Source organism: Sitophilus oryzae, unplaced genomic scaffold (genome assembly GCF_002938485.1).
Source record: "Sitophilus oryzae breed Bouriz unplaced genomic scaffold, Soryzae_2.0 scaffold_2006_pilon_pilon, whole genome shotgun sequence".
NCBI classification, from domain to species: domain Eukaryota; kingdom Metazoa; phylum Arthropoda; class Insecta; order Coleoptera; family Curculionidae; genus Sitophilus; species Sitophilus oryzae.
Window position 1 is genome coordinate 1,181,637 of NW_022146732.1, and position 19,538 is coordinate 1,201,174.

At 32.0% G+C, this 19,538-nt stretch overlaps 2 protein-coding genes across 3 annotated transcripts in view; one reads left to right on the forward strand and one right to left on the reverse strand.

Moving 5' to 3' along the window:
* The window catches only part of LOC115883870 (ATP-dependent helicase brm-like), a 220,412-nt gene that overhangs the window by 98,167 nt on the left and 102,707 nt on the right, over nucleotides 1-19,538 (forward strand). The window lies entirely within an intron of this gene.
* LOC115883872 (inositol monophosphatase 2-like) lies at nucleotides 1,511-18,799 on the reverse strand. Of its 2 annotated transcripts, XM_030902287.1 has the most exons (7): nucleotides 18,725-18,799; nucleotides 18,582-18,673; nucleotides 8,470-8,600; nucleotides 6,724-6,986; nucleotides 4,646-4,754; nucleotides 2,587-2,738; nucleotides 1,511-2,011 (listed from the first exon to the last, which is right to left on the reverse strand). In XM_030902287.1, exons 2-7 carry the CDS (start codon nucleotides 18,645-18,647, stop codon nucleotides 1,845-1,847), a joined length of 888 nt encoding a protein of 295 aa, XP_030758147.1. In that variant the 5' UTR covers nucleotides 18,648-18,673; nucleotides 18,725-18,799; the 3' UTR covers nucleotides 1,511-1,844. The 2 variants fall into 2 exon arrangements, with proteins under 2 accessions (XP_030758147.1, XP_030758146.1); XM_030902286.1 differs by having other exon boundaries at nucleotides 18,582-18,775.

Here is a 19,538-nt window from a genome sequence, read left to right on the forward strand (position 1 = left end):
GTTAGGTTAGGTTGCTGGGGTTTGGGATCCTGTTTGATCCTTTACTCGGAGACCTTAGGCCCATTGCAATACCCCTGTATTATTGTAGCAAACCATCCTCTCATTCTTTCTTTGCGTTAAAGCACTTCCAGCTCTTTGCAAAGTTCCCGATGTCGCTCATGTTGGCTTCTGCTGCTTCTTCTAGGCCCTCCAAAAAACTTTGCGCTAAAGTTTTAAAGTGTCGGTATTCTGTGCCGGATAGTGGCACAACAGATGCTCTATGGTTTCTTCTTCCTAGTCGTCGTTGGAAATGTTCCATCTCACAAGGTTTACCCCCTTGGGGCAGTTTCCAGTAATGACACCTACTTGTATGCGTACTAGGTTCTTTTTGTGCCCTAGTAATTGTTTTGTCTTTTTGCTATCTACCGCTGGCCATAGTCTTCGAGCTGTAGCGCAGTGCTCACGGTATTGCCACGTCTATTGTTGCTTGGCCTTGATGGTAGTTCCTATAGCTTTCTTCAGTGTGTTGATCGTCACAAGTGGTGGGTTATCGTATATATATAAGCCACGACCTCTCCCCTGGCCCTCTTTTTGGCAAGTCTGTCTGCTTCTTAATTGCCCACCACATTACTGTGGCCTGGCACCCAGCACAGACTAGCCCCGCCTGGCTGCGTCAAGGCAGTGCTTCTCTGCATTTAATCATAGTTTTCGATCTCACTGATTGAATGGTGATGCTTCTTCAAACTCCCAAGCTGTGAGTATATCACGATATCCCCTATTGGCTATTGGTCTATCAGCAATTTTCTCTCGTATACAACTAGCGGCTTCTTTTATGGCGCAAACCTCTGTTTGTAGAACATTACAGCCATCCGATCAAGCCTTAAAGGTCGTCGGATGTCTAGTTCCACTGAGAAGATAATTATAGCTGTGCCTCCTGATATTGCGGAAGCATCTGTGTAGACTGCTATCTCTTGAGTGTTCATTACTCGGTTGCTTTCCTATTCTTCTCTTGTCGGGATGCGAATCCTTATCTTTTCTGGTGAGCATATAGTCCGTTTTCTGGTCTAGCAGATGTGGACTCGTGTTCGCCACACTTTGGTCAGAAAAACATTAAAACATTTTAAAAGTTCCTATTAGACTTGGATGTCAAAAAATACATTTGCAGAGCTAAATATAATTAAATATTTTTCAACATCAGTGCATATTATTTGTAAGATTTTGTTCTCTATCTTCCATCTGTATGTAGAGGAGTTTTTTTTAAATAATTGGAAGTTAATATTTTCCTATTATGTAGTCAAATGCTATTTCTCCTATTCGACATAGATGACCAAAAATGCTCTACCATTGTAGTGAACTAAATGTCATTAACTAATACATGCCCATCTTGAGACATCTTGTATAAACCAAATCAAATGAAATTAAACGAATCTATGTTTATATTTCTTTAATTACTGTATTTTTAGTTTGTTTATGTTTTTTCGTTAACACTGTAAATATAGTTCTGATGATCAAAGGATGTTAATGAAACTACTATTTACATTAATATATTTCTTACTCTATTTTTTATAATATTACAAAATATTACATTAATGTTAAAGACGTATAAATGTAAGATACTTGCAAGTAATAAACGCTAAATAATTACGAATTCTTATCTTACTAACAATGGTAATACATTATCATAATATTACTAATGTCATTTCAGTAAACTAAAACTGGAGATAAAATGTAATGTATATTTTAGCATTTAGACATACGAGATGAAGATTACTGAAATCTTTAGAGTAATGCCAGTAAATCAAAATATTTGTCTCCGTGTATTCCGTGACACAATAGTTTCTTGAAAAGAAAAATGTCAACGATATTTATTTTATTTTTTCCGTGGGCAGTTTTGGTTGCTCTGGTAAAAAGTGGTTTTTTATTTTGTTCGTAGCTTCTTCATCAGCTTGCCTCTCAATCGCCATGAACTGGTCACTGAGTTCCTTTGACGATGCTGCGAGAAAATTTGGCTGCATCAAATCAAATTCTTTTCCTGAAAAAAAATTACTTAGTTTATTTTCTAATCAAAATTTAATCTAATAAAATGGTGTAGATAGTTTCTCATTAAACAATTTATAGTGTGTACTAAAGATATGGGTAGATGGCAGATCCGGTATTTTAGAAGAGTCGGGTCCGGATCTATATCATTCATCATTCATTTTAATTTAACTAAATTTTGTTTTGCATGATCAATCCGCGTTCAAAAGTTTTGTAGTCTCTTAAGGAAATCTGATGTTTGTGTTTTGCCAAATCCTTATCACCTGATCTTAGCAGTCCTATTTATTTCGTAGAGGTACTTCTACGAAATAAATAGAACAGCGTACATAATAGGCTAGTATTAAACTAAAACTAGAATAGAAAGTTAGATATACAGTATACAGGGTGTTCCTTAATGACAAACTAATATTTAAAGAGGTGATTCTTGGACCTATTCTAAGAAAAAAACTTCATATGAATATAATATGTCGTAAACATCTTAACTTTTCAGATATAGGGTAGTAAAATTTTCTATTTTTTCTATTTTCTCTTAAATATTAACATGCCATTAAGGAACACCTTGTATATTACCTGACGAATCGGTAACATATCCTCCTGCTTCCCTAACTATAAGCGTTCCTGCTGCAGCATCCCAAGGATAGAGTCCGTCGCATTGATATGCGTCTACTCGGCCACAAGCTACGTAACATAAACCTAAAGCAGCACATCCGTATGAACGAATTCTGAAATAAAAATCAAATAATGATAATTCTAAATTACTTACGTTTATAACAACATTTTCGCTGGTTCACTTCTGCAATCTTTTGGGATATCTGTATTAAAATCAAATCAAGTATCTAGTTTATTTTTTTAGATATAACTGTCATTGTCATTAAATAAGAACTGTAAACAATAATAAACATAATTTCTATTGATAGTGACTAAGTACACTTTTTGGTTTTTGCTGATTTTTTGTTCGTTTAGGAAAAATTGTGTTCTTCCCAAACTTAAATAAGGCCGACTCCCTTCTGTTAAAATAAATTGTTCACGATCTCCTATTTCAGTAATTTGCAAGGTCACGACTATCCAACAACAGTTCAACAATTTCTGAACAAGTTTTTGCAAGCATGAAAGTTAATTTATTCAATTTAAAACAACTGTTCTGTGATTAGTTCCCCGAAGAAATTGGAAACAATTGCGAAACTGTCGTAACTGTTGCAGATGATACTGAATCCGTATTTACTACATTCTAAAATACCAATAACGATGGATGAAAAGAGGAACTCTCATTTTTTCTCAGAACCTGGACGATTTTTGTGGTGCTAAAAGGATGCAGGAATACCCTCAATTGGCGAATATAGCTGTAAAAGGTTTGGTTCCATTTGTAGCATCATATTTTATATTAATAAGTCGTCTGTGACTGCCTTTAAAACAACTCATCGTGACTAGTGATGGGAAAAACCGATTAATTTCAATAATCGAGTACTCGAGTATCAAGCGATTGCAATAACCGAGTGATCACTCGAGCGATATATCACTCGTATTTAAAAATACGGTTTTCACCCGTCGCATATTGTAAGCACTCGTTAACGCCAAGCAGTAAGTTGCGTGCGCAGGGCACATATTCTTTCGGTAATGGACGGCAAGTAGTAAGCAGCGAGCGATTCGCTTGACTTACAACCGAACCAAATCTCATTTTTTTTATCTAAAAAAAATAAAAAAGTTATAGGGGTGAGCCACTTTTGAGACGCACCCGGTATATACGGCGTCGTATAAATTTGCTACCTGCAATGTATGTAGAAAATTCGCTGGGCTTTTTATCGAGCATGTCACATTAAAATCGGATTTCAATTTATTTCATTCTAGGATCGCTTGCGTTCGTCGCTTGGTACTCGTCACTTGCATCGCTAGTTCATAATCGAGCGATATCGGTTATTTCAATAATCGAGTGCTCGAGCGAATGTTATCCTATCACTAATCGTGACCCATATCTTGGAAAGGACTGATCTAGAGAGCCACATAAATTATTCCTTATGGAGAAGAATTATGGATCAACTATGTGTCTTTTTACATGAAAGATATGTTGATGTTTATACTTATTTTGTTTGAATATTTTATTCCCAAAAGATTGCAATGGTATTGTATCTTTTTTGGTTTATTAACCAAAATAAAATTATTAACTTGTTTTTATGTTATAATATTTTTATGATATATTAATGACATCTAAAAAAATGTTCAGACGTCTAAAAAAATGTAAACATAGGGCTTAACACAGTGCAATGCTAATTTGTTAAGTATGTTCATTTTTAAAGTGGAACAGTCAATGCAGTGGATTTGAGTGGAATAGTATGCAACCAATACTCACACAACAAATAATATTTTTTGTTTTAAAATATCTTTTTTTGATTAGCCAAAAATAGTTTTAGCTTAAAAAATTACCGAAAATCCTAAAATTCGATGGAAAAAAAATATTTTGAATTTTATTTCATGTCTATTAATTTTTCGGCGAAAAACAGTATTGCCGGTCGGTATTTCATCAATGGATGTTAAAAGGTTGGCTATGGACTGACAACAGGGGATTGATTTACAAGTTACAATGATTGACGCCTATGTTCACAGTTAAAATAAAAGCACTGTATATTACACTTACCCAGAAACTTTGTCGATTAAATGATTTAATCTACTCATATACAGCTTTCTTAATTTAGTATTCTTAATGGCCAAGGATATTTCGTAATTAAATATAGATTTGTCGATTTCTAAAAAAAATACGAATTAGAGTAAAAAAGTGTAAATTGTTTTATAACCATCAACTAGGTATAATAGTCTAAGAACTAGCAACGGTTTCGAGAAAGTATTTTAAGAAAACTGGCTCTTTAATATATCGTTTACTATGCTCTCTGGAACAGCATGCGGCCCGTCTGGCTGCCGGTAAACGTTGCTTTCCCTACTGCGCATTGAAAGAAGATCCTATATTTTTTATTAGTCGTTTAAATTCTAGTATTGAATATAAACCGAGCGAGTCTCCATAACGCAGCGCGTAGAGGTTCCGTCTATGAAGCGAGGAGTTCGAGTTCGAGACCGAGTCGGGGTAAAAACTTTTTACCCCAACCAGAACTATTTAATAATTTACTGTCAGAATATAAACGAAAATAAAACAAAAATGTTTTTACCCCGACCCGGTCTCGAACTCTGACAGGCCCTTGATAGAAGGAACCTCTAGGCGCTGCGCTATGGAGAATCGCTCGGTTTATATTCAATACTAGAATTTAAATAATTGCTATTCCTCCTCGTATTCCTCTTCTTTTCCATGCTTCTCTTCAAATTGTTCTTCATTTAACTTCTTTTCGATAAAGTCAGGTAAACGAAGTAGGTTAAATACATCGGCAGGATAACTAAATTTACAAAGCAGCCTGCACAAGTAAACTATTTTGCAGCCTGCACAAGTAAAGCCCAATCCTGCTTATGTTCCTCGGAAACTTCCCGTTCGGCCGTTCTTCTCTGGGTTCTGGAAGATTGCTCCAAAAAAGGTAATCGTGTGTGGCCAGCAGATGATGTGGATGGAAGGGGTTAATTTAACTCAAGGATAAAATCCTCCTTTAACCAGTCATCGTTTTGTTTTAAAAATTAATCTTTAAGCTGCGAAGCCGCCTGCCATTTTCTTTCAAAAATTATACAAAGGCGATTTATCTTTTTTTCTATTGTGCCTGATAGTTCTTGTTCATTATTCTGAAATATACCCGTTGTTCTCAACTTTATAGGCCCCTTGTAGCCATTTTTCCAAAAGATCTATTTTTTTTAAATCGATACATCTTTTAAAAGAGTTGCAGCTAGTAGCAGCCAATTTTTTCTTTGATGTGTTCAGAAAGGATTGTTTCAAATTTTACAATAACATCTGGCATGGAGAAACATGGAGAATTTTTTATAAGTCAAACTAAACTTTTAACTTTTTATTTATGTTCTGTCTTAAACTCCTTATTTTTAATTAATTAAAAAATAATGGACGCTGATCGATCATATGTGCCATTGTTGGTGATTTCTTAAAAATACGTACTATAAAGTGTAAAAATAAAGTAATCCGTTTCTATATCCCACTGTAATATATCACTTAATATTCACCAACACTCTCACGAAAATAAACAACAACTAAATAGGCACAAATACTTCACTAGAACGTCTAAATATAGATGCCGATAAGGAATAAAAATGAAAACTAAACAAAAATATATGCATGTGGTCTTCTTCATTTGTATATTTGTTTGCATTCCACATACAAAAAAAGTCCATATACAGTGAGTCTAAAATATGTATTTTGGCCAAAAAATTAGCTTCTAGAAACCATAGTGCGCAGTAGGGGACGCAACGTTTACCGGCACCCAGACGGGCCGCATGCTGTTCCAGGGAGCATAATAAACGATATATTAAAGAGCCAAAAATACTTGTTTTCCCGACGTGGCTAGCTCTCGTACTACAGGTTGACTTGGACATAAAGATCATTGTCGTTTTGTATGTAAAATTATGCGATTAATGGCATCGATGATCATTTCCAAGCTAGCTTCATGCCCTTTATTTTAGTGTCATTATGGTGCGTATAAAAACCGTAATTTATATAGATTTGCAAATATCATATATGATCGAAAAAAAAACGGCGTCAAGGACGACTGGTGAATGACAATCGATGAAAATTTTGGCGAGGTCCATCTCTTGTAATACCTGTCTAAGTAATACCTGTGAGGCCGCTGGTTTTAAGGCGTTTTCCATTTAAATACGCTCCTTGGTCCTTGACAGCGGTGAATAGCTCGTTTGCATAAGCATTATAAACTACGCCAAGCACTTGTTCTTTGTCAATGGTCAAACCTACGGATATGCAAGTCAGCGGCATCCGTTTTACAAAATTTGCTGTGCCATCTATGGGGTCGATAATCCATGTCGGCGATGCTGTAAGTGTTGATATGCAATTTTTCTCAGCTGATTCTTCTTCACCAATAAACCTTATAACAAAAGTAATGTTGATTTAAAATATAAGAAATATGTATATTCAAAAGTATGGTATTTTAATAAGATCTTTAATAGAACTTAACAAAATATGAGTTAATTGTTTTCATTAATCTCATCATCAGTATAATGACGGCAGATGTAAAATGATGAAATATAGCAAGACAATATTTTCCAAAGGAATTTGTACAGGGTGTCCCATTTTAGTTGAAATCATACGGTATCTCCGTTATTCGTGAAGATAGAAGGGTGCGGTTTGCACAAACCTGTGCCATTTTTTTGTCAAACGCAAGATGCTGTCAACAAAATTTTTATAGCTCTCTTCGTTTCTGAGCTACAGGGTCTTTTTGAAAATTTTGCAATTTGGGGCAGCCCTCGTATCTTCGTTATTATAGATTATAGATGATATCGAGAAGGTAAAAACTGATTCCTGTAGAACTTTTTACGTAGAATACAGTGGCGTAGTCTGTTTTTCTACAAAAAAAATATTTTTGTAAATATGAACTAAAGTTGTGTTTTTTCAAATGGAACACCCTGTATATTTATAAATCGTATGACCCGCCTTGCTATGAGCTTCTCAAAAATATATATCACTCCATATTTATTTTCACTATTTACTGCAATATTTAAAATATATAATTTTGTTATTCATAGGCCATGATAAATAAAAAAAAATGGTATTTACTAAAATAGTCATACACATCTTAAAATTTTATTTGGAATTGATATATTTTACTTTTGAACTGTTACCACTGAATCTCTAAATATATTTTTCTTTTTTTTTATAATGGGATAGGTTTGCAAATATATCTAGAAGCTCGCATTATTAGCTTGCATTATTAAAGCATTTTCCAGGTGTTCGACAGTTGCTACGATATATATTTCATATTTCAAAAATCTCCAAAATCAGAAATCGAGAACGGACTCTATAATAACGGAGATACGGGGGCTGTCCCAAATTGCAAAGTTTTCGAAAAGACCCTGTAGCTCAGAAACGAAGAGAGTTATGAAAATTTTTTTGACAGCATCTTCGATTTGACAAAAAAAATGGCACAGATTTGTGCAAACCGCACCCTTCTGTCTTCACGAATAACGGAGATACCGTATGATTTGAACTAAAATGGGACACCCTGTACAAAATAAAACACAAACTCACCACAATACTCTAAACTCCTTTACTTTTGCAGTGGATGCGCATTTCTTTAAACATGTTAGCATCATCAGCAGAAGATTGAAACTAATTAAAAGAGATTAAACCCTACAGTAATCTTCTGCTGATGATGCTAACATGGTTAGCGAAACGCGTGTCTAGTACTAAAATGTTTTTTGGTGTATTGTGGTGAATTAGTGGTTTATTTTGCTGTTGTAACACCAAGGGTTCCAACCCCCAGCTGTAATAAAGGAATTAGAGAAAATATTTTTATTTTTAGTAATATCTCTCTTATTCCATAATAAATGGTTCAGATAGGTGAAACTTACTTATGATCAGGATATTTTTTCTTTAATTTCTGTATTAACAATTTCTCAATTTTTCTGTCGTATTCTGTGACTATGTCCCACACATTTCCATCTTTTATTTCGACATTTATATCTTCTACAGTTAATAACTCCTAAAAAAATATCCAAGTATCATTTGAATGTTCTACAATATTATAATATATTTATTTCTACAGGGTCTGGCAATAGTGCGTCGGTAGCTTCTAGAATAAAAAACTTGAGAATTTTGTTTAAGTGCAAACCTAAAGTATGTACCAGGATGTAATTCAGGAAAATATTTTAACTTCTATAGGGTGGCTCAAAAAAGTATGAGTGAACCTGGATGATTTTTTTAAATGGAACACCCTGTATATTTTTGCATTTTTGGCTTCCTTTCAAATCACTTTACATAACCCTAAGATATGAATAAATATATTTCGATAGTTTCAGAGATATTAAAAAATAAATCAAAAAAATATATTTTTCAGCCCTTCCTAAAAAAATTATTAGAAATAACTGTTCTGAAATCAAAACTATATTAGGTATTTACTTTAGATTAGTAGTGGGAACTATCGAATGAATACTATCGAAACATTCGGTAGTTGCAATTCATTCGAATAATTCGATAGCTAGTAAAAAACATTCGTTGAAAACTATTCGAATAAAAATTATCGAATAGATGCGTCATCTGCCTTGAAATATTGTATTCTAGTAATTCGGCAGCAAAAACCATTCATTTATAAAATTCATTGATTTATCAAATTCATTTATTCGTCAGGATCGAATATAATAAAATATTAACTGGATTTTTGAAGGGCTATCTGATAGTATTTTTAGATTTTCAAATTAGCTGATAATTTGTGAGGTACAGAGGCCGACTAATTTTTTTTTATATACGGACCTGCATTTGCGGTTTCTTTCCGAAAAACCCGACAGCTGTCGGTGGCAATGCTATGTAAGAAGCCGGCATCTTTGATTTTTTGCGGAGTCATATAAAGATAAGGACACATTTTTTTTTATTGAGGTGTTAGTATGTACACAGAAAATACATTATGAAGGGCGCTGTTGCCATATATTGGTATTAGTTGATATTAGCAAAGAATATTATTGTTTGGCTTTAGTTAGTTAGCGATAGTATGTATAAATATTTTGCATTTTTTTTATTAATATTCTGTTGTTAGGTTAGGTTAGGTTAGATAAGAAAATATTTTGGATGTAGGAAAATGATTTTTAATGTTTTTAAGCAAAGACTGGTTTAATAAAAATAATAATAACAGTAATAATTTGTTATACCTATAACAACAAAATTAAAAATAATTTAATATAAACATTTTTTTACGTAGTAGCAAAATATAAACAACAAATTAGATGTCAAAATTATTTATATTAGATCCTATTTAAAAATAATATAGTCTTTAAATTTTTTGTGGCAACGTTGGTTTATTAAATAATAATAATTACAGAACTAATTTGTTATGTTAACAACAAACTTTAAAATCATGAAATATAAACATTTATTAATTTTCTAAGCATGCAGTGTAATGGAAGGAAAATATAAATAAAAAATTCGAAATCAAAATTATTTATATTAGGTACTTTATATTACTATTTAAAAATAATATTTACTTTTACTGGCATTTACTTTAAAAAATAAATGAAATATTTCTTCGCAAAAAACTACATGTAAGAGAATTAGTATAAACAAAAAACAAACGTTAACTTTTTTTTTAAATTGGCACGTGTAAAACTTTCAATTTAATTTTCTCACACCATAGTTTAAGTTCGAGAGAACCATTTACTTAACCACATTACTTAAATATGATTATTAAGTTCAACTAATTCGTATTATTAAAACATCTAAAATACAAATATGTATTTTTAAAATTAATTCTAAGTTCATCTCATCTCTCTTAAAAATTGCTACTTCTCAAAATTTCCCATTAAACTATAGACCATATAAAATAAAATAATTGAAAGATCGTGCTACGGAAAATCACACAAATTTTCGGAAAAATTTTGACACCTGCACGTCAATTAAAAAAAACTACTATTTTAGTATTTTAAATATTTTAATAAACGCAAAAATAGCACAGTATTTATAAGGTGAAGTTATAAAAATTTGGAAGAACTAATAATGCACTGACGCACACAAAAATCAAACGAATACTAAATTTCATTTATCAAAAGCATTCGATAGTTGTGGCTCAACGATAACCATTTAGTCGCACGGCGAGGTTGTCACATATGCTTTAGTATACAAATGAATGAATGATTTTATTCGAATAAAACCATTCGATAGTTGAAATCATTCATTCAGTAACCATTCGATAGTCTAATTCATTCGATAGTTCCCATCGCTACTTTAGATGGTCTGTTCTTACTTTGCTATAAATATGATAATCGTAAATCATACAGGATGTTCAATATTCTACGCCTACTGTCTAAAATATAAAATATTTTTTCTTCGTTTTTTTTAAATGGAACACCTTTTATATTATTTTTTTATTAGATGGAGGAATCAACATTTTTTGTATTTAGAGTATTATATATTATTATATATTATATGATGGAGACACAATAGATCTGTAAGGTCGCGGTGATTAACCACCCTCCCAAATATTCTACATTCTACAACTGTATTATGCAGAAAATATAAACCGTACCGGCCGTACCGCCGACACATGAACGCATTAAACCAGTTGCAACAGAGACATCTAGACAACTCTTAAGAATAAAATGGTTCCATCACGTCTCAAACGTATCGGTCCTTGAAAAAGCTAACTGCGAGAGTATTGAAGTCATGATTACAAAGTCCTGCTTAAGATGGGCTGGTCACGTATGCAGAATGCAAGAAAACCGCATACCAAAATCTCTGCTTTACGGTGAGCTTATAGACGGTAAAAGGAGACCGGGCGGACAACTCAAAAGGTTCAAGGATATTTTCCACGAAAATTTAAAGGGAATTAACAAGCAGAATGAGTGGGAAGAGGCAGCTCACAATAGAACGGAATGGAGAAGAATTGTAAAGTCAGTTAAGAGCGACAACCAAAAAGTAAAGAGGCAACAAAGCAATGAGATTTTTGAATGTCTGGAGTGCGGTAGACAGACAGATAACATCACATATCGGGCTTTTCAGTCACAGAAAAGCTGATGAAAGAAAACGCCTTGCGTGACCATCTTCTGATGCGTGTCAAATACTCGACAGCGAGTAATGGCGGTATGTATGTATGCAGAAAAAAATGTGGAAGGAGAAGAAAGTTTCTAAACTGACGGATACATGCCAAAATTTTTTTTATTACAAAACTGGATTGGACAAGATGTCATTGGATAAAAAGTAAACTAGATCTTTGAACACACCCTCTAAAATTAAAAAAGTATTCAAACACTGCAGAAAGAAAAACGAATGAAAACAAACTTTTATTTTATTTATTTATCACTTTTATAATAATATAGGAATAACATTTCGAAGTTAAAAATGCTTATTTTACCGCTACCGAATGACATGCAAATAGCATTAATTAAATGACGAAAGTAACAATCTATTAGTAAGAAATCAGAAACGTGTTCGCAATTATGTAAACTCTGTTCTTGATCTTGTTCAAGGCTAAGGAAACAATTTAATTTTAGTAGGCTTAAAAATGAAGTAGCTAAATAACACATAAACAATTAATTATTGTTTTTTAAATTATAATATGTAATGATTTATAGTAACTTTATTGGTGAACCTTCTTTAAAACCACTATTTATTTTATTAAATTTGATATGTAACATGGATTTTATTTTTACCAGTAAACTTGAAAGACCCGGGTTAAGAAAATATAAACAAGAGAATTAATTAAAGAATTAAAAGAATTTTTTGAAAGACACAATTGGAACCCTGTTTTAGATCACATAGTTATTATTATTATTTAAAATTCTTATGTCTTGAACTTAAAGGATACAAACATATTAAAAAATCACAATCACATTTCTTTACATATTTAATTTATTTCAATTATTATTAGTTAGAATAATTTTTGCACTAATCAAAGTGTCATATCATAGTATATTATGGAATATTGATGTTAATTTATGTAGCTAAGTGTATTAATGTTTTGTGTTATTTTTATAGTTATTAATATTTTCAAGTGTTTATAATTGTTGAGAAAATTTATGGGGTTCATATACAGAAGCACTAAAAAAAATCCGCTGGAGATTCCTCGTGTAAAAATAAAATTTATTTTTCATATCAACCTAGGTCCGATTCTGCTATGTTTCATAGCTACAGGGTGTTAAAGTCTTCATATTTTCTCGATTTATTATAATTTTCTTCCAAGTACTTTTAGCGATTCGAATGAAATTTTGAGAATAAAAGTTAATTTATAGTAACGCATTTATATGCGACATGTTTTAATACTAAAAAAGTGTCGACATATGAATCTGTTGACACTTTTGTAGCATTTAAATATGTAGCACTTATAGTAACAACTTTTACCCTCAAAATTTCATTCGAATTACTAAAAGTACTTGGAAGAAAATTATAATAAATCGAAGAAAAAATGAAGATTTTAACCCTCTCTAGCTACGAAACAAAGCAAAATCAGACATATGTTGATATAAAATATAAATCTTTTTACGTGAGGAATCTCCCCACGAGAGATGGCACATAATTTTTGAGACACCCTATATAAAAAAAGCTATTTTTATTTTTACGTGTATTTTTATTCGTGAAATTGAAGGAGTGGCTGCAATAACCAGGTAGCTCCACTTTTTTACAAAAATGATATTTTTACTTAGTTACCCTCTAAAAATCGTACATATACAGGGTGTTTCAAAACAAATGCGAAAAACTTTAAGCCGGAGTCTCATGCATCCGAAATCCGATGGCACGACGATCCGACGGTGCTCCTATTGGTCGAAATATTTTGACACCAGTTTTTATCCGATATTTTTAACTAATCGTCCGACGTCGTATAAAGTTAAATTTTGCTTAACTTTTGTACGATATCGTGTGTTTTTTAACCTCACTTTTTTTGAAAACATTGGTTTTTAAAATCAAGTTTAGTGGGAAGTGGGCAATTTCGGGATATTTAGCGAGGAAGTTATTTTTATAAGTGTATCTCCAATAATACATGGAATAATACATAATAATAATACATAGGAATGACAGGTCTAAATGTCAAAACTATCAAATTTCGGAACGAACTTTCGGATATATGTGACAGGCTTTTTTTATTTCACACGATAACTTCAAATTTCGGATGTCGTACCATCGTATTTCGGATGCATGAGACTCCGGCTTTAGTAGGTGATTCCTTGTTCAAAATAAAGGGTAGTTTGCTTTATAAACGTTGGGTCAAAAGTCAACCATTAGGGAGATATCGCGGTACAAAGATGGCGGAAAAATAATGTTTTTATTTTTTATCTTGAAAACGAAAAGATATAGACTAATGAAATTTTATGGAAGCATTACTGTTATGAAAACACACTTTCAGGTAATTTTTTTACTTTTTAAAATGAGTGGAAGAGGTTGAAATAAACTACCCCTATCATTCTTGTTAACGAAATTTAAAGAAAAATCTTATAAAACACATGCAAATGCTTTAATTTGGATAGTTTAGTTTGTTTAGAAACTTTTTTACCTCTTGTGTTTTTTTGATAAAACTCACCCATTGGAAATTAAAAAATAAAATGTAAAGCATTACATGTCAGGACAAAAAACATTTTTAGATTAAGAATCTAGTGATAATAACGATAATAATAATCATCTAGATAATAACGTATTACAGTAGAGTAATGTCAAATAAAATAATATTAGGAACATCCTAAAAAGTAACAGCGGCCGACTAGATTTTTTCCTAAAAAAATTACAGCAGCCCACTAGATTCTTTATCAGAAAATGTTTTTGTCCTGACATGTAATGCTTTACATTTTATTTTTTAATTTCAAATCGGTGAGTTTTATCAAAAAAATACAAGAGATAAAAAAGTTTCTAAACAAACTAAACTATCCAAATTAATTTTTTTGCATGTGTATGATAAGATTTTTCTTTAAATTTCTGTTAACAAGAATGATAGGGGTAGTTTATTTCAACCCCTTCCACTCATTTTAAAAAGTGAAAAATTACCAGAAAGTGTGTTTTCATAACAGTAATGCTTCCATAAAATTTTATTAGTCTATCTCTTTTCGTTTTTAAGATAAAAAATAAAAACATTATTTTTCCGCCATCTTTGTACCGCAATATCTCCCTAATGGTTGACTTTTGACCCAACGTTTATGAAGCAAACTACCCTTTATTTTGAACAAGGAATCACCCCCTGAAGTTTTTCGCATTTGTTTTGAAACACCCTGTATAGCAACCTGGAGCTACCTTGCTTTCGGCATTTTCTATTAGCAGCAAGGACCGGATAGTTTTAGAATTGTCTGGTTTGGCTAGCAACCAGTGCCAGTTAATTTTGACGTAAGAAACGTCAAAAGTTGATGTCGTCCGATCGCGACCAAATTTGGTGGGTGGGCTATGTGAGCGACGGTGCACACGATCCCACCCTGCAAAGTTGGATACGTTTCGTTTACATCTTCATCAGGGTGGGGCGGACAGACAGACAGACAGGCGGACAGAAGTTTCACTCCACATATACGCACATAGTGCACACAATTTTTTTTACTGGGTATATTTAAACGTTATATTTATTGAATACTATTCTATATAATTTTATAAAATTAGTTAAAATATAAAAATATTTAAAAATTGTTATTATCTGATTACTATTGACAAAAATGAAATAATCGTAATAACATAATAATTAAGTTATTATCGTATTTTATTAACTGTGTTAAAAATCATATAACTTTTTATCATTAATATGTTTTTAAATTTTGTAACAATTTTTTTAATTTATTTACTTATATCCAAACGATTTGTTTTTGAGGTCATAGGCATGCATCAATTTGAAAAAATACTTCAGATTCATTATGTATTTCTTTACTATATTTACAGAAGATTTAAGGTTGATTCTCAACCTTCCACTCTCCTCACTATACCTCCCACTCCCTTCCGTTTACATAAAATATTATGTCATGTAAATAAATGGACTATGCATACTATCTGTTCCGTTTCCCTTCTGTTCCATAGCCTTTCCTTCCATACATTTTTTTGGCGGACGGACTGAAGCGTATCGGAAACAGCGTTGTCAAATTTTTACATTTGTACCAGCTCTGTTACCATTTTGCTGATATTTATTTATTCTTTTATCTCTTAATTAAATCTATTAACTTTTTCAAAAGATATAAATTTTTAAAATAAAACTTTCGTAATGTTATAAATAATAATACCATAATAGGTCATGTGGCGAGAACCATAATAGGTCATGTGGCGAGAACATCTAAAGACAGGTGGACTAGAAGATTGTTAGAATGGCGACCTCGAGCAGATAAACGTAGCAGAGGCAGACCACCGACACGCTGGACCGATGATGTAAAGAGGATTGCTGGAAATTGGATGATGACGGCCCAAAATCGAGAGACATGGAGAAATATGGAGGAGGCCTACGTTCATCAATGGACAACGATGGCTACATGATGATGATGATGATGAATGTTATAAATTGTACAATAAAAAGTATGGTAACTGCTACGGAACGGAACGTATAATAGCGTCAATACAATAAAAATACGGAACGAATATGGAATGGATATGGAATGAAAATGGAAGGTATAGTGAGAATCAACCTTTAATCATAAAATGAATTTAAAACTTTCACATTTTTCGACAGTTTGCGATCGCTTTTTCTTTCTTGTGGCGTCCTTTGCGGAACATGTTTGTCTATCATTTTCATTGAATCTTCATCTTAGCAGGCAAAATATTTGATACTACGACATTTGCTACGAGAAACCGTCGTTGTCGGTTATTTCTTAATGCGTCTCACTACCGTTACGAAGAATCATGTGATAGATTTAAATAACAAATTAATGTGAAACATTACAAACGAGAATCGCGCGAAATATGTTTGACATTCAACTTCCCAATTATTACGCGTTTATATAATAATGAAAGGAAAGGATGGTCGATAATTGTGGTCTGGTGCAACTACAGATATGAATAGGGCATGTATTATTATTTATCTTTATCTGATTATCAGGAAAATCAGTTGCATAAGGGTGTTATATTTATTTTTATGCCAAATTAGTGTTTAAAAAACGCCCATGTACCATTTAGAAAACAATGTTCATGCACTTGATATTAACAAAACTTTCACATGTTCAAAGTATTATTTTATTTATTATTAATAAGGTATCTTTACAGACTTTTGCATCAACTAATGATAAACAAAACACTATATTACTATTACTGCGGGTTTATTATCACAAAAGACCTGCATTTAATACGACCATTGATAAGAGGTTGTTTCGATATTGGGCAATAGATAAAATAGTAACTAATAAAGGGGTAATGTTTAGATAATTGAGTAGATATTTCGCCAACTTAACTTATGTATAATAAGAAAAATATTCATGTTTATTTCTAGTAGCCGATATATTATATACAGGGTGTCCCAATATTCCGTGGACATAGAACTACCACGTATTTTTGGAATTAAAATAAGTCTATTGGACACGATTTACCTCTATACAAAAGTTCGATAGAGAGCATCAAACTTTAAAAAATAATCACATTTTTCAAATATTTTAAGGACTGTTATTCCTATTTGAATGAGATTTTGGGTGTCTGTGTTTTGCTAAGTGCTTAAACATTTAACTTTCACAAAAATCAAGAAAAAGTACGGGAAGGGTGAAAATTACCACCACCCCTACGTAAATTTTACTATATATATTTTCCAAGTCAAGCGACGACCGATTTTTTTTTCGTAAAATGGTCCTTTTAAAGTATTTATTACATTTTTTGTCTCTTGTAAAAAAAACGCCACCACACATACTTTTTGAAGCTGACATCCAAAAAATATTTTTTGTCACATCAAGCTATGGAAAAATGGAATTTTACGTTAGTATTACAAATTATATTTGACAATAAGTTGACAAAATTAATAACTTTTAAATTAATTAACATTCGAGTTTGTTTTTGATTGGTGCCATCTATAATATGACATAAATTAGGATTGATTGACGTATTCAATTGTTTTTGGTCACTTCCTGTTTCACCGAAAACGACTACAACTTTTGATTTTTAAATGACACCCTCGGTATTTTTTACTTTATTTGAGAAAAAATGACACTCCGAATAGAATGACATATAATATGTCAACTTTTGTCATTTTGACATATGATTTGTTTGAAATTATAACATACGGTTGGCTGTGTGTGTTACAAAATTATTCGTAAAAAAATGTCCAAATATGCTAAAGAGCCACTCTTGTTTCATTTGAAAAAAATAAGATATGATTAAAAATACGATTTGGGCATCTTTTAACCAACCAGGACAAGACACGAAAAACATTAGACCATCAAATCTATTTTTTCAAGTCTTCTTGATTAAAAATTAATGTTTTTAACACAGCCATGGCATTCTAGATTGAAATTTAAAACACGATTTTTTTAAAGCGGAAATGCCAAAAGTTGACATATGATATGTCATTTTATTCAGAATGTAATTTTCTATCGAATAAAGTAAAAATATAGGAGGGTACCATTTAAAAATCAAAAATTGTAGTAATTTCCGGTGAAACAGGAAGTGACCTAAAATAATTGAACATGTCAATCAATCTTAATTTATGACACATACTAAGTAACATACTAAATCTCGTTTTTTCATCTGAAAAAATAAAAAGTTATAGGGGTGAGTCACTTTTGAGACGCACCCGGTATATTCTTCAAACATTTTATTTCCATGCAAATTGTCGTTCTCCTGTGAGTGTTCTTATCGTATCACCCTGTACATTAGTCTAACAGATACTGCCTATAAAGCTTTATTTTAAAATGAGTGTTAAATAATATAGTTAGTATATTTCTGTTGATTTGAATATAATACGGAAAATACAGTTCCTCTATTGAAAGCTCTACCGAAAGCAACGCATTTTCGTTTTGACTATTTTTGAACTATTACTGAAACGATGTTTCCTTCCTATTAATTTATAATTGTTTATTGTTAACTATATTATTTGTTTATATTGTTCGCTACTTACTTTACCACTCGCCAACACCAAAGGAAGCACAAAATCCATATAACTTTGCACGTTGCCTTTATCCATTTTATTGTTAGTTGTTTTTAAACGAACTGCAGGAAAAGAATTTCAAATCTATTTCACAATGTAAATACCTATCCTACCTTCGTAAATTATTAACTCTTACTGGTTTCTCACAATGGTCTTGGTCTTTTTCGAAATGCTTCGACCTTGGATCTGGTCGGGACTCCCGGTAGTAGACAGAGGTTTATTTTTTCCCACTTAAAAAAACTACTACTACATACGTCAAAAATTACAACATGTAAAGCGTGTTACTCATGAACGGGATTTATTTTTGTCGAAAGAATCGTCAGAAGAAATCCCAAACCAAATTAACAGCCGTTATATTTTAATTAAGAACTGTTATTCTTTAATAATATATTATTAATTTATGAACTTTCTATACTTTTGTAACGGTTTTGGTACTATAAATGAATCGTCAGTAGAAAATCCATCCGTAATTAAGGGATATTACACTTAATTTCTATTTGATTATTATATTATAATGAATTTGCTATAAGTTTAAGGCGTGTCTGTACTTTTATTGCAGTTTATTTCTGCAATCTTCTCTAAATATCGCCGTTACAACAAGATATTTCAAATAGAAATATTTGTAATTTTTAGCCGACCATACCAATAGGTATGTTAGGCTATTAAGATCGGCAAAAAAAAGTTTTTTTAATTCCACTCAAAATGAGGTATTTGGGTCATAAATGACCTAAATACAAAATATTTTCATGGTGTCTATCTGTCTGTCTGTCTGTTTGTCTGTCTGTCTGTCCGTCTGTAACACGATAACTCAAAAACCGCTAAACCGATTTTAACCAAATTTGGCACAAAAATACTGTGGCAGCCGAGAATCTGGCCATTAGTTTTTTTTTTGGAGGGGGGTTCTTTCCCCGGCGGCACTCTTTGTAA